Source organism: Oncorhynchus clarkii, chromosome 23 (assembly GCF_045791955.1).
Source record: "Oncorhynchus clarkii lewisi isolate Uvic-CL-2024 chromosome 23, UVic_Ocla_1.0, whole genome shotgun sequence".
NCBI classification, from domain to species: Eukaryota; Metazoa; Chordata; class Actinopteri; order Salmoniformes; family Salmonidae; genus Oncorhynchus; species Oncorhynchus clarkii.
The window spans coordinates 121456-135493 of record NC_092169.1 but is presented as its reverse complement, the minus strand read 5'-3'; the positions used below and the strand labels follow the sequence as shown (position 1 = coordinate 135493).

The window sequence follows — 14038 nt, the reverse complement described above, 5'->3', positions numbered from 1 at the left end:
CGCATAGAGTTGATCAGACTGTTAATTGTGGCCTGTGGAATGTTTTCCCACTCCTCTTCAATGGCTGTGCGAAGTTTCTGGATATTGGCGGGACTGGCACACACTGTCTTACACGTCAATCCAGAGCATCTCAAACATGCTCAATGGGTGACATGTCTAGTGAGTGTGCAGGCCATGGAAGAACTGGGACGGGGATTTTCAGCTTCCAGGAATTGTGTACAGATCCTTGCTACATTGGGCAATGCATTATTATGCTGAAACGAGGTGATTGCCGTGGATGAATGGCACATTTTAGTGTCCTTTTATTGTCCCCCAGCACAAGGTGCACCTGTGTAATGATCACTCTGTTTAATCAGTTTCTTGATATGCCACACCTGTCAGGTGGATGGATTATCCTGGCTAAGGTGAAATGCTCACTAACAGGGAAATAAACTAATTTGTGCACACAATTTGAGAGAAATAAGCTTTTTGTGTGTATGGAAAATTTCACTACATGTTGCATTTATATTTTTTTCAGTATACTTAACTTTTTACTACTTTAATACATAATTGTATTTGTTCCAATACTTTTGGTCCCCTAAAATTAGGGGACAATGTACAGAAGTGCTGTATTTTGTAAGCGGTTTATCTGATATGGATGAAAATACCCTTAAATTAAAGGGTCTGCACCTTAACCTCCTTAGTCATTGTATCATTTCAAATCCAAAGTACTGGAGTACTTGATCTCACTCTAATTCCATTTTGACATTATGCAGTATTGTGTCTAGGCCAGTGACGAAATGTATTTTAGCAATTTTAAATTCAGGCTGTAACAACAATGAGGAAAAAGTCAAGGGATGTGAATACTTTCTGGAGGCACTGTAGATGTAATATATAAATGAAAGACAAAATATATTTTAATGTTGTTTTCTTTATTATTCCAAGGCACAATACAATGTATGTGTTGGCAGGCTGTCTGACAGTGTTTTATACGTACATTCACAGAATACACACCCTAACCCTGTGCACACAACACACCTATACATGGACAGGGGGCTCAGTGACTACATGCTCAATATGTAACCATAATAACATAAATAAAGCTTGTTAACAAGTGGGGTATTCCAAATATCGGGACTATCAAGTTAGCCACCAAACTTTAAACAGTCACATTTATCAAAAACATTAAGTTATTTCAAGCAATTTTGGAAAGTTAGCTGGCTAAAAATAAAATTCTACATTTTTAGAACTGCCACCTGTACTGTACCAGCATAAACCACAGTATTGACAGCCTTAAACCCAGCTTAAACCCAGGCTGCTTTACCCTAAGCTGTACTGTGGTGCTTTACCGGCCTTAACCATTACAGCTTAATACCAATACTTGCATGCGCACACACACATAAACATATATCACAGACAAACACATTCACACTGATAGAGCAGGTGGACGGGATGTGTAACTGTAAAGATTGGCTTTAGTGTTCACTCATGAAAAAGTACCAAACTAACAGTGCAACTGTTACATGGAACATACAGAAAATAATAATCTAATCAGTGTTACAATCACACTGCAACTTATTTAATTGTCTTTTTGAACTCCAGAAAACAAGGTTCTAATAAACTTGAGTACATTCAGTGTTTTCTAACTTGATCTTTACATCTGCATTAATTGTGCTTTTAAGGTTGTCTGAAAGTCCTATCATACACTACATGACCAAAAGTATATGGACACCTGCTCATCAAACATCTCATTCCAAAATCATGGGCATTAATATGGAGGCAGACAATTTGTACACGCCTCTGCACTCTGTGTTACCGTTCTGTGAGCTTCTGTGGCCTACCATTGAGCCTTTGTTGCTCCTAGACGTTTCCACTTCACAATAGCAGCACTTACTGTTGACCGTGGCAGCTCTAGCAGGGCAAAAATTTGATGAACTGACTTGTTGGAAAGGTGGCATCCTATGACGGTGCCACGTTGAAAATCACTGATCTCTTCAGTAAGGCCATTCTACTGCCATTGTTTGTCTCTGGAGATTGCATGATTGTGTGCTCGATTTTATACACCTGCCAGCAACGGGTGTGGCTGAAATAATCAATCCCACTAATTTGAAGGGGTGTCCACATACTTTTGTATATACACTATTGTTCAAAAGTTTGGAGTCACTTAGAAATATCCTCGTTTTTGAAAGAAAAGCAAATTTTTTGTCCATTTAAAATAACATCAAATGGGTCAGAAATACAGTTTAGACACGTTGTAAATGACTATTGTAGCTGGAAACGGCAGATTTTTTTGTGGAATATCTACATAGGCGTTCAGAGGCCCATTATCAGCAACCATCACTCCCGTGTTCCAATGGCACGTTGTGTTAGCTGAAAGGCTAATTGATCATTAGAAAACCCTTTTGCAATTATGTTAGCACAGCTGAAAACTGTTGTGCTGATTAAGGAAGCAATAAAACTGGCCTTAAGTCTGGCCTTAAGCAATAAGACTGACGAGTTTCAGAAGAAAGTTTTGTTTCTAGCCATTTTGAGCCTGTAATCAAACTCACACATGCTGACGCTCCAGATACTCAACTAGTCTAATGAAGGCCAGTTTTATTGCTTCTTTAAATCAGCACAACAGTTTTCAGCTGTGCTTACATAATTGCAAAAGGGTTTTCTAATAATCAATTAGCATTTTTAAAATGATAAACTTGGATTTGCTAACAATGTGCCATTGGAACACAGGAGTGATGGTTTCTGATAATGGGCCTATGTACGCCTATGTAGATATTCCATTTAAAAAATCTGCAGTTTTTTAGCTAAAATAGTCATTTAAAACATTGACAATGTCTACATTGTATTTCTGATCAATTTCATGTTATTTTAATTGGCAAAATTTCTAAGTGACTCCAAACTTTCCAACGGTAGTGTATAGTGTATGTTCATATACAGTGGTGTAAAACAAAGTCTTTGGTGATGTTTGTGACATGTCAAATAAAATTCAGTAAAAACACAGGAAGCATCTCTTGAGCACCAACCAACACGCCAGCCTGACAGCTTCCAGAAGTCAATAAATAGCATCTCACACTCACTTCATATCATATTAACATCATACAAACAAAGCTGTCACTGTACGTCACATGCTATTCCCTATGTAGTGCTCTACTTTTGATCAGGACCCATAGGGCTGTAGTCAAAAGTAGTGCACTATATAGGGAATAGGGTGGCATTTAGAACCCATTCATTGTGTACCAGTGGTTGAAGTGGGCTGGTGACATTCATTTAGAATGGGACAGGTAAAAAAATAAGTCACCATGTTTAGAAAATATAAAAACTCTTCATGCTAAAAAAACTCTTGAAACCCAACATACAAAAAATATATATTGAAGCTGTTGTCCTACATAATAACATGGTAACGGATAAATTGAACTTGGAACTTGGAGCTAACAACTCAAACTTATTTCAACAGGGATGTCGTTAAGTGTACTCTACTAACTACACATACAGAGTATGCCGTAAAACTACACCTGTTTGTTTGTGTGTGTGTGTTGGCACCAGTATGTGTTACTGGTACCAGGGGGTCTTGCGGACCCAGAGCAGGGTGAAGCCTGCATCGGTGCGGATCTTGATTGAAGCAGCCTCGGCCTCTCTCACGGTCTCCTTGACTGACTGCATCAGGTTCTGGGCATTATGGACCAGCATCTCTGTAGCCTGGATGTTGGAGGGAGAGAGTGAGAGAGAGGTTAAACACTGTGGCCATTGGGGGAGCAAGGGAGTTGAAACAGGTTTGAAAATGTATAGAGTGCCTTCAGAAAGAATCCAGACCCTTGACTTTTTCCACATTTTGTTAGGTTTCAGCCTTATTCTAATATCGATTACATTGTTTTTATCCTCTACACACAATACCCCATAATTACATAGCAAAAATAGGTTTTTAGACATTTTTGCTCATATATATATATATATATATATATATATAAATAAATAAAACAAAAAAATATATATATATATAAAATATATATATATATATATATATATAATATATCACATTTATATAAGTATTCAGACCCTTTACTCAATGCTTTGTTGAAGCAGCAAATACAGCCTTGAGTCTTGGGTATGTATTTGGGGAGATCTCTGCAGATGTTCAATCGGTGTTCAAGTCCGGGCTCTGGCTGGGCCACTCAAGGACATTCAGGGACTTGTCCCGAAGCCAGTCCTACATTGTCTCTTTGTCCTGTTGGAAGGTGAACTTTCCTCCCCAGTCTGACATCATGAACGCTCTGGAGCAGGTTTTCATCAAGGATCTCTCAGTACTTTGCTCTGTTCATATTTCCTTCGATCCTGACTAGTCTCCCAGTCCCTGCTGCTGAAAAACATCCCCACAGCATGATGCTGCCATCACCATGCTTCACCGTAGGGATGGTGCCAGGTTTCCTCCAGACATAATGCTTGGCATTCAGGCCAAAGAGTTGAATCTTGGTTACATCAGACCAGATAATCTTGTTTCTCATGGTCTGAGAGTCTTTAGGTTCCATTTGGCAAACTCCAAGCGGGCTGTCATTTGCCTTTTACTGAGGAGTGGCTTCCGGCCTGATTGGTGGAGTGCTCCAGAGATAGTTGTCTTTCTGGAAGGTTCTCCCATCTCCACAGAGGAACTCTCGGGTTCTTGGTCACTTCCCTGACTAAGGTCCTTCTCCCCCAATTGCTCAGTTTGGCCGGGTGGCCAGCTCTAGGAAGAGTCTTTGTGGTTCCAAACTTCTTCCATTTAAGAATGATGGAGGGCATTGTGTTTTTGGGGACCTTCGAGGCTGCATACATTTGTTGGTACTCTTCCCCAAATCTGTGCCTCGACACAATCCTGTCTTGGAGCTCTACGGACAATTCCTTCATGGCTTGGTTTTTGCTCTGACATGCACTGTCAACTGTGGAAACTTGTATAGACAGTGTGTGTGCCTTTCCAAATCATATCCAATCAATTGAGTATTCCACAGGTGGACTCCAATTAAGTTGTAGAAACATCAAAAGGATGATCAATGGAAACAGGATGCACCTGAGCTCAATTTCAAGTTTCATAGCAAGCTGTCTGAATACTTATGCAAATAAGGTATTTCTGTTTTTTACTTTTAATTTAAAAAAAAATTTAATTGAAAAACCTGTTTCGTTTTGTCGGTATGAGGTATTGTGTGTAGATTGCTGAGGATTTTTTTTCTTAATTTTCTCTCTCACTTGTTCAGACTCCTCCTCGCTGATGTTGGTTCGTCCCAGCATGGTGGCTTTGACTGTTGACAGGATCTTCAGCTGAGTACTGATGGTGGGGATACGCTCACACACCTGGATACAAACAGCATGTTACAGTACACCCCCTGAGTGAGTGTGCGTGCAGGTGCGTGTTTGTATGTGCGTGCTTGAGTACCTGCAGCAGGTTGGTTCTGATGCGTCGGTCAGTACACTGCTTGGCCACCTCTTTGGCCAACCTGGTGACCTCATCCGAGGCTTTGGCAATGTCTTTAGCACACTGGATCATAGCCCGCTTATTACCGCTGCCGCCACGTACCAACCGGGACATCTCAGCCATCAGCAACGCCATCCTCTTGGCCGCCGCAATGATGTCATTTCCCTGTGGAGGAAGGGGGAAGGGTGTGATGGGGGAGATTGGGGGGAGGGACAATGGGAAAGAGGGAGTTAGTATTGTGGATGGGTGGGGTACTCCTGAATGCATCTGACGTGTTTCACGTTCCACATCTCCATGCCTCTGTGTTAGTCTTTCATACATGTATGTTCTCAGACATTGATCTTCAATGGTTGACGATCATGGGTAATGAAAATGTGTAGTCCAAAAGTTAGTTTTCTTGAGCTTGATTTAGAATGTTTTACAACACTCAGGCATGCACGTTCACACACACTCACATACATCGCCGATAGCTTATACCATGTGATGATGGTCAGGTGGAGGTTAATATTTATCATCAGGCAAAGCAGGAAGTGTCATCCTACCAACAGCAGGCAGCTAGGAACACTACATCACCCAGAAAGTATTGAGAAACTGTCATCCTTGGCTTCACAGGTTGGACAAAGGCAGAGTCAGAGTGTCTGGCTCCTCCTCTAAACCACTTAGTTACCCAAGGGAGGGACTTGAGAAGCCAGTATCAGTTTATCCAGCAGGTGCAACAAAGGTGCCATTCCAACAACAATCCTCACAGGCAACCTTAACCCCAACAACGCAATGTAAACACAACTGTGTGTCAACTAAGTGTCCAGGAGTAATGCAGCAGCCATAGCTGATTGGATGTCCCCATGGTTACAGCAGGATGCAGAGCCGAGAGTTTCCATAGTAGCGGTGCAGATGGGATGCAGTCAGGACGTAGTCTACACCTTTCTGAAAACGTAATCCTAGTAAATTACAAGTTCCCATAGTAACAGTAAATTACTTGTTCCCATAGTAACAGTAAGTTACTTTTTCAACAGCAAGATGCAGAGGGGATGCAGTGGCCAGTACCTTGCTGGACCACTTGCGCGCCTCCTGATGAAGCGATTGTGCGGCGGCTAGGATGGGTTGATTTACGGCATTGCCGTTAGACGGCATCATTAACAGCTCTGGCTCATAGTCATCCTCACCGTCAGTAAACTCTTCTTCATCATCTACCTCTACACCCTCCTCTTCCTCAGGCTGGGGGTGGGTGAGGAGAGGAGGGGAGTGGAGTAGGAGGGATAGGGGTGAGGAGAGAGGCAGAGGGACGAGGAGTGTGATAAGATGGGAGGCAGCATGTAGAAAGTAGAGCGTTAGTATGACAGGCACTGAATGGAGAGAAGGACAAGAGGAAGTCTACAGTTGGGAGGAAGAGGAATGAGAGAATGGAGGGGAAAAAGCGATACTACCACTGGGGGAGAACGGAAAGAAGAGAGGAGAAGAGGCAGACAGTTCTATCAGGGAGGAGAGAGGAGGGGAAGGAGGAGTTGGGCTAGGCAGGTAGCAATGAGGAGAGCTGTGGTAGGGGGAGAGGGAGTCAGCCTGGGCTACAGTGTTCATTTAGATACAGGTACAAAATTATTCTATAATTGTTTCAATGTTGTGTAGCAGACAGAAACCAAACCCATATTGACTCTGACAGAGAGAATTGTGTTTTTGTCCATACTCTGTAAGACTGTTCTGTTCTAGTCCTCTTGTTTAGGGTTAAACAATTCCCGTAACTTTCCCAAAATTCCCAGGTTTTCCGGAAATCCTGGTTGGAAGATTCCTGGAATCAGAAAGGAATAAGCAAGAAATACGGAATCCTACAATTTCTGGAAAATCTGAGAATTTTGGGAATTTTTAGTAAAGTTAAGGGAATTTTGCAACAGACACCCTTCTCAGATGACAGTTTCCAGTTTTCGTCTGAAATTGGAATCAGCTCCCAGATCTTCATATTTCAGCAACACAGTTGTGTTGGAAAAATCGCTTTATTGCACAACTCAGAGTAGAGACACACAGGACATCAGAGAACCGCGTCTGTCATACCCAACCACTCCACATGTCTCCTATATCATAACCATAACCCCTCCATAACTCTACTTTTTGTCATAACCAATCCTTCCTCTGTAGATATTAATACAGTAGCTGAAGTAAAACTCTGCACTAAACCCAATAGATTACATTACCACTGGAACTAAGCCTGCATTAACACAGTAATACCACTGGTAGGGCCTACTTGCACAGCTAAACCGTATACAGTATACTAGTCCTGTATGAGAAATGCATGAACACCTGCACTAACACACATACACACTAGCACATACTTACAGCTGCACTAAAGCTAATGGCTAGCACCCTAACACCAGAGCAGTGTATGTATAGTGTGTGTGTGTGTGTGTGTGTGTGTTTGTGCTGACCTTGCTGGACCACTTGCGTGCCTCATCGTGTAGTTGCCTAGCAGCCACCATCATGGGCTCACTGAGCAGCTCTCCTGCCTTCTGCTCTGGAAAGTCTTCATCTTTGTCTCTCTCTTTCTCCTCTGGAGGTGGGGGGCGGGGTGGGGGCACCTCTCCCTCTGGTAGGGGGGGCTTAGGCGGGGCCTGCTCCTGATCACTCACCTGGAGGGGACAGACAAACAGACGGACGGACAGAAAGACGGTTGGACGGACGGAGAGATGTAGGCCCCCTCTAAGCCCCAGATAGCATTGTTTTTCTTGTTTTAATTAACAATGCCTGACGCTGAAACAGTTCAAGAGTTTGTGTAACACTGCGTGTGTGTGTGTTTGTACTCACGTGTAGCTTGTCTAGGTCTGGGGGTGGAGGGGGGAAGTCTGGTTCCGGGAGGCTGAAGGCTTCTCTGACCTTCCCAACAGCAGCCAGAATTCTGAGGCAAGAATCTAAAAAGGCCTTCTGAAGGGCTGAGTGGGAGAGTATGGGCATGAATTACAGTCAAATTCTGTACATACAAGTGGCAGAAACAAGGCATATATGTGTGCGTGCGTGTAAGTACCTGGGTACTGTATATTTCCGGCCACAGCCTTAGCGTCTATAACCATAGGTGATATAGTGTGGCTAAGTATATCTGATGCACGTTTCACTGCTTCTCTGAACCATGGGTCCTCTGAGTTCTCAACCTCTCTCTTCGCTACCAGAAGTACGCGATTGGCTCGCCGAGCTATGCTGGTCGCCCCGGCAACTAGCATCTGCGGCTGTACATTCGCTATGGCGACACGACACTTATCGATGTCCTTCTTTATCGCCGCCTCAGACGCATCCAGCAGAGACTTGGTGTCTATGGCTTCATCCACCAGACCTGCACACACACGCATGCAAGCACACACACAGACACACAAAGAGACATGAGGAAGAGTGAAACATACAGTATACAGCCTTCAGAAATCTTTGTGTGTGTGTGTGTGTGTGTGTGTGTGTGTGTGTGTGTGTGTGTGTGTGTGTGTGTGTGTGTGTGTGTGTGTGTGTGTGTGTGTGTGTGTGTGTGTGTGTGTGTGTGGTTGCGGTTGCATATGCATGCATGCATGCGAGTGTGTGTGTGTGTTACCAGTGAGTTTCTCTACATTGTCGATCCACTGATTCTTCATGGTGTCAAAGTGTTCGTAGGCCGCCTGGTTACCTGGATTCTTCAACAGGATACGAGCTGCGGAGGTCACCTGAACACACACTCATAATCAACATCATTGTTGTGTCTATCTAAAGACTAAGTCCGTGGACACACACACACACACACGTACCTGTGGAGTGAGTTCTCTGGTGTGTTTAACGGTAGCCTGTATTCCCTCAACTGTGTTTTTATTAGCTGATCCCACGGCCGCTGCCTTCTCCGCTGTTGCGCCCAGGCGACCCGCATGGGCCTCAAAGTTACCAGCACGCTCATCAAACACCTGCAACACACACAAATTAGCCTCTACAAACACTGACCGTAACGCAACACAACGTTGTAGAAAGGAAATATACATATATAGACATACACAGACAGTACCTCCTCTCTGTGCGGGGCCTCTGGGGGGGCAGTCGCAGACACAGCCAGTAGTTTAATGGGGGTGGTGGTGTCACTGAACACATCGGATACTTCCTGGGTCATGACTTCCTGCATACGACCCTTCAAGTCCTGACAGACATACAGCATGGATATTTATATCAGTACATGTTTTTTTACATTATGTCTAATGTACAGTCGTGGCCAAAAGTTTTGAGAATGACACAAATATACATTTTCACAAAATTTGCTGCTTTAGTGTCTTTAGATATTTTTGTCAGATGTTACTATGGAATACTGAAGTATAATTACAAGCATTTCATAGGTGTCAAAGGCTTTAACAGAGTCAATATTTGCAGTGTTGACCCTTATTTTTCAAGACCTCTGCAATCCGCCCTGGCATGCTGTCAATTAACTTCTGGGCCACATCCTGACTGATGGCAGCCCATTCTTGCATAATCAATGCTTGGAGTTCGTCAGAATTTGTGGGTTTTTGTTTGTCCACCCGTCTCTTGAGGATTGACCAAGTTCTCAATGGAATTAAGATCTGGGGAGTTTCCTGGCCATGGACCCAAAATATCGATGTTTTGTTCCCCGAGCCACTTGGTTATCAATTTTGCCTTATGGCAAGGTGCTCCATCATGCTGGAAAAGGCATTGTTTGTCACCAAACTGTTCCTGGATGGTTGGGAGAAGTTGCTCTCGGGGGATGTGTTGGTACCATTCTTTATTCATGGCTGTGTTCTTGTGCAAAATTGTGTGAGCCCTCTCCCTTGGCTGAGAAGCAACCCCACACATGAATGGTCTCAGGATGCTTTAATGTTGGCATTAAGTGTCTTACGTGCCAACATTGTGTCTTACGTACTGACCACACCGCTCAAGCGCATGTTGATTTTGTCCACCCACACCAGACACAATCAGTCCACGCAGAATGAAATATCAAAACAACTGGTCGAAAAGCATTAAACATTTATGGCAATTTAGCTAGCTAGCTTGCTGTTGTTCGCTATTTTGTCCTGGGATAGAAATGTTTTATTTTTATTTTACCTGAAATGCACAAGGTCTTCTACTCCGACAATTAAGCCATGATGGGATGTTTAATACTTAATTAACTCAGGAACCACACCTGTGTGGAAGCACCTGCTTTCAATATACTTTGTATCCCTCATTTACTCAAGTGTTTCCTTTATTTTGGAAGTTACCTGTATATTTGCCCATCACTGCGTGTGTGTTACCTTCAGACTTTCCTGTAGTTGTGAAGCAGTAGCTTTAGCCTGCGGGGCTTCGGCCTCTCCCCTCCCCGCTATGTCTGCCAGTGATGTCATCAGCGCCTCGTTGCGATCGCAGCAGACAATCATGTCCTGCCGGTACGGCCCCCCCAGCCCTCCAGCCAACCGGCGGCCCTCCGATACCAAGCCCCGGATTGCTGCCTGACCTTGAGGGTAGAGTAATGCATGTGTAACACACTGGATTTGATATACTTTGTTGCAAAACATTTCCCATTTCAAAACGTTTTGCTACGGTGTGCACTAATGCGACTCAGAGTTCATGGCCATGTCTCTAATGACATGATAGTACAACTTTAGTATAGTAAAACGATATACAGTGAGCTCCAAAAGTATTGGGACAGTGACAAATATTTAGTTGTTTTGGCTCTGTACTCCAGCACTTTGGATTTTAAATGATGCAGTGACTTTGAGGTTAAAATGCTGACTGCCAGCTTTCATTTTAGTGTTTCATCCATATCGGCTGAACCGTTTATAGTCCCCCCTAAAATTGGGGGACTATGTGCAAAAAGTGCAGTAGTTTCTAAACAGTTCACTCAATATGTTAGTTCAGTTCACTCAATAAAGCTGACAGTCTGCACGTTAACCTCAGTCATTGTATAATTTCAAATCCAAAGTGCTGGAATACAGAGCCAAAACAACAACAAATGTGCCACTGTCCCAATACTTTTACGAGCTCACTGTACAGCACAACAGCTTTATGGTTCAGTTCTCTGTAAAAGTAGTTACCTGAGTTGTGCTGTGGCCGCTCACACACTGCACTCAGACGGCAGCATGGCAGAAACAGAGTCCAACATAAACACACATGCACATAGGGGTGTGCAAAATAAATATGGACACTGTACTGTATTATCCTCTCCTTTCCTCTCCCCTGCCTTCTCCACTCTCCTCTCCCCACATCCCCGTATCCCTCCCTCACTCACCCACACCCCTGTCATTCTGTCCAGGGTTGTTGACCCAGCGTAGGGCCTGCTCCATCTTGCCTTGCAGAGTGATGGCTGATTTGGCAGGTCTCATGTTGGCCACCGCTCTGTTGGTCTTAGCCTGCAGGGTCAGGAGAGCTGCTCCAATGAGTTTACATAGCGCACGCACCTCTGGACTGTCCCCTTTACCCCTGAGATACAGGGAGAGATAGAAGAGAAGGAGAGAAACCGAGACAAAGTGAAAGAGTGAGGGTGAGAAGAGAGAGGATGAGGGCAAGAAAGAGATAAGCCTTTGTCACGAAGTGCTTTACAGTAGTCTGTCCAAGACAACAAAGAGCTAGCAGAAGCACAGTGGCAAGGAAAAACTACATAGAAGGAAAATACTATAGCGGTACCAGGCTCATTGGCCCCCTGGGAAGAATTTTGTCAGGACTTCAAGTGGAGGGATGACGATGACGCCGACGGAGATGGGAGCATCGCGACTAGCTCTTAGGAAACGCTGCAGTATTTTGTTTGTTTATCTGCTCTTTTTTACGTTATTAGCTCGGGAATTGTTTTGTGTCATTACATACACCCGGGAAGAACTATTGGATATTAGAGTGGAGGTAACTTCCAGCATTACGACTTCGCTGGAGCAGATCGTTTTTTTGCTCTCCCCAGAGCAATTGAACTTATTCCAGAGGCTGACCCAAAACAACGCTGGCGGAGGAGAGATACTCGGGGACGTCTTCTGGTCCGACTTAGGAAGTGTGCACACCACCTACCGCTCCCGAGTATTTTACTTGCTAATGTCCAATCTCTGGATAATAAAGTTGATGAGCTCAAGGTGAGAGTTGCTTTTCAGAGAGACACCGGGGATTGTAAAATACTCTGCTTCACGGAAACATGACTCTCTCAAGATATACTGTCTGACTCTGTAAAGCCAGTTGGGTTCTCAGTACATCGCGCCGACAGGAACAAACATCTCTCCGGGAAGCAGAAGGGTGGAGGTATATGTTTTATGATTAACAACTCAACTCAACTCAAGTCCTTCTGTTCACCCGACCTAGAATATCTCACAATCAAATGCCGACCGCACTATCTCCCGAGATAATTTTCGTCAATAATAGCCACAGCGGTCTATTATCCCCCCAAAAACCTATACCACGACGGCCCTCAAAGAACTTCACTGGACTTTATGCAAACTGGAAACCACATATATTGAGGCTGCATTTATGGTAGCTGGGGATTTTAATGAAGCAAATTTGAGGAAAAGGCTCCTGAAATTCTATCAACATATTGATTGTTGTACTGGCGCTGCTAAAACTTGTTATACTACCTTCCAGAATGCATATAAGGCCGTCCTACGTCCTCCATTCGGCAAATCGGCCCACGATTCCATCTTGCTGCTCCCCTCCTATAGGCAGAAGCTCAACCAGGAAGCACCCGTGGTAAGGACTATTCAATACTGGTCTGACCAATTGGAATCCACGCTTCAAGATTGTTTTGATCATGTGGACTGCCACATTCCCAGAAGACTGGGAATATGAAAGAATACAAACAGCGTAGTTATTCCCCCCGCAAAGCAATCAAGTAGGCTAAATGTCGGTATAGGGACAAAGTTGAGTCCCAGTTCAACGGCTCAGACACGGGACGCATGTGGCTGGGTCTACAGACAATCACGGATTATAAAAGGAAAACCAGCCACGACGCAGACACCGACGTCTTGCTTCCGGACAGGCTGAACACCTTTGCTCGCTTTGAGGATAATACACTGCCACCGACACTGCCCACTATCAAGGACTGTGGGCTCTCCTTCTCCGTGGCCAACGTGAGAAAGACATTTAAGCGTGTCAACCCTCGCAAGGCTGCCAGCCCAGATGGTATCCCTAGTTGTGTCCTCAGAGCATGCGCAGACCAGCTGGCTGGTGTGTTTACAGATATATTCAATCTCTCCCTATCCCCGTCTGTTGTCCCCACATGCTTCAAGAAGGCCACCATTGTCCCTGTACCTATGAAAGCAAAGGTAATTGAACTAAATGACTCACCTCTGTCATCATGAAGTGCTTTGAGAGACTAGTCAAGGATCATATAACATCTACCTTACCTGTCACCCTAAACCCACTTCAAATTCCTTAACACCCCAATAGATCCACAGACGATTCAATCGCCTGCACACTGCACTGTCCCATCTGGACAAGAGGCATACATACGTATGCAAGAATGCTGTTCATTGACTATAGCTCAGCATTCAACACCATAGTACCCTCCAAGCTCATCATCAAGCTCGAGGCCCTGGGTCTGAACCCCGCCCTGTGCAACTAGGTCCTCGACTTCGTGATGTGTCACCCCCAGGTGGTGAAGGTAGGAAACAACACCTCCTCTTCGCTGATCCTCAACACTGGGGTGCATGCTCAACCCCCTCCTGTACTCCCTGTTCCCCC

At 44.3% G+C, this 14038-nt stretch overlaps 1 protein-coding gene across 3 annotated transcripts in view; it reads right to left on the bottom strand.

Moving 5' to 3' along the window:
- Positions 1 to 892: 892 nt before the first annotated feature.
- Positions 893 to 14038, bottom strand: part of LOC139381744 (vinculin-like) — a 57658-nt gene continuing 44512 nt past the window's right edge. The window contains exons 11-23 of one of the 3 annotated variants that reach the window (XM_071125489.1): positions 11616 to 11806; positions 11422 to 11448; positions 10642 to 10841; positions 9411 to 9539; positions 9163 to 9312; positions 8973 to 9081; positions 8424 to 8726; positions 8207 to 8331; positions 7831 to 8031; positions 6461 to 6631; positions 5378 to 5581; positions 5191 to 5295; positions 893 to 3672 (exon numbers count right to left, since the gene is read on the bottom strand). In XM_071125489.1, the coding sequence (XP_070981590.1) occupies positions 3526 to 3672; positions 5191 to 5295; positions 5378 to 5581; positions 6461 to 6631; positions 7831 to 8031; positions 8207 to 8331; positions 8424 to 8726; positions 8973 to 9081; positions 9163 to 9312; positions 9411 to 9539; positions 10642 to 10841; positions 11422 to 11448; positions 11616 to 11806 (2062 nt within the window). In that variant the 3' untranslated portion in view covers positions 893 to 3525. The remainder of the gene's footprint in view (positions 3673 to 5190; positions 5296 to 5377; positions 5582 to 6460; positions 6632 to 7830; positions 8032 to 8206; positions 8332 to 8423; positions 8727 to 8972; positions 9082 to 9162; positions 9313 to 9410; positions 9540 to 10641; positions 10842 to 11421; positions 11449 to 11615; positions 11807 to 14038) is intronic. The other 2 variants (XM_071125490.1, XM_071125491.1) reach the window with 2 other exon arrangements.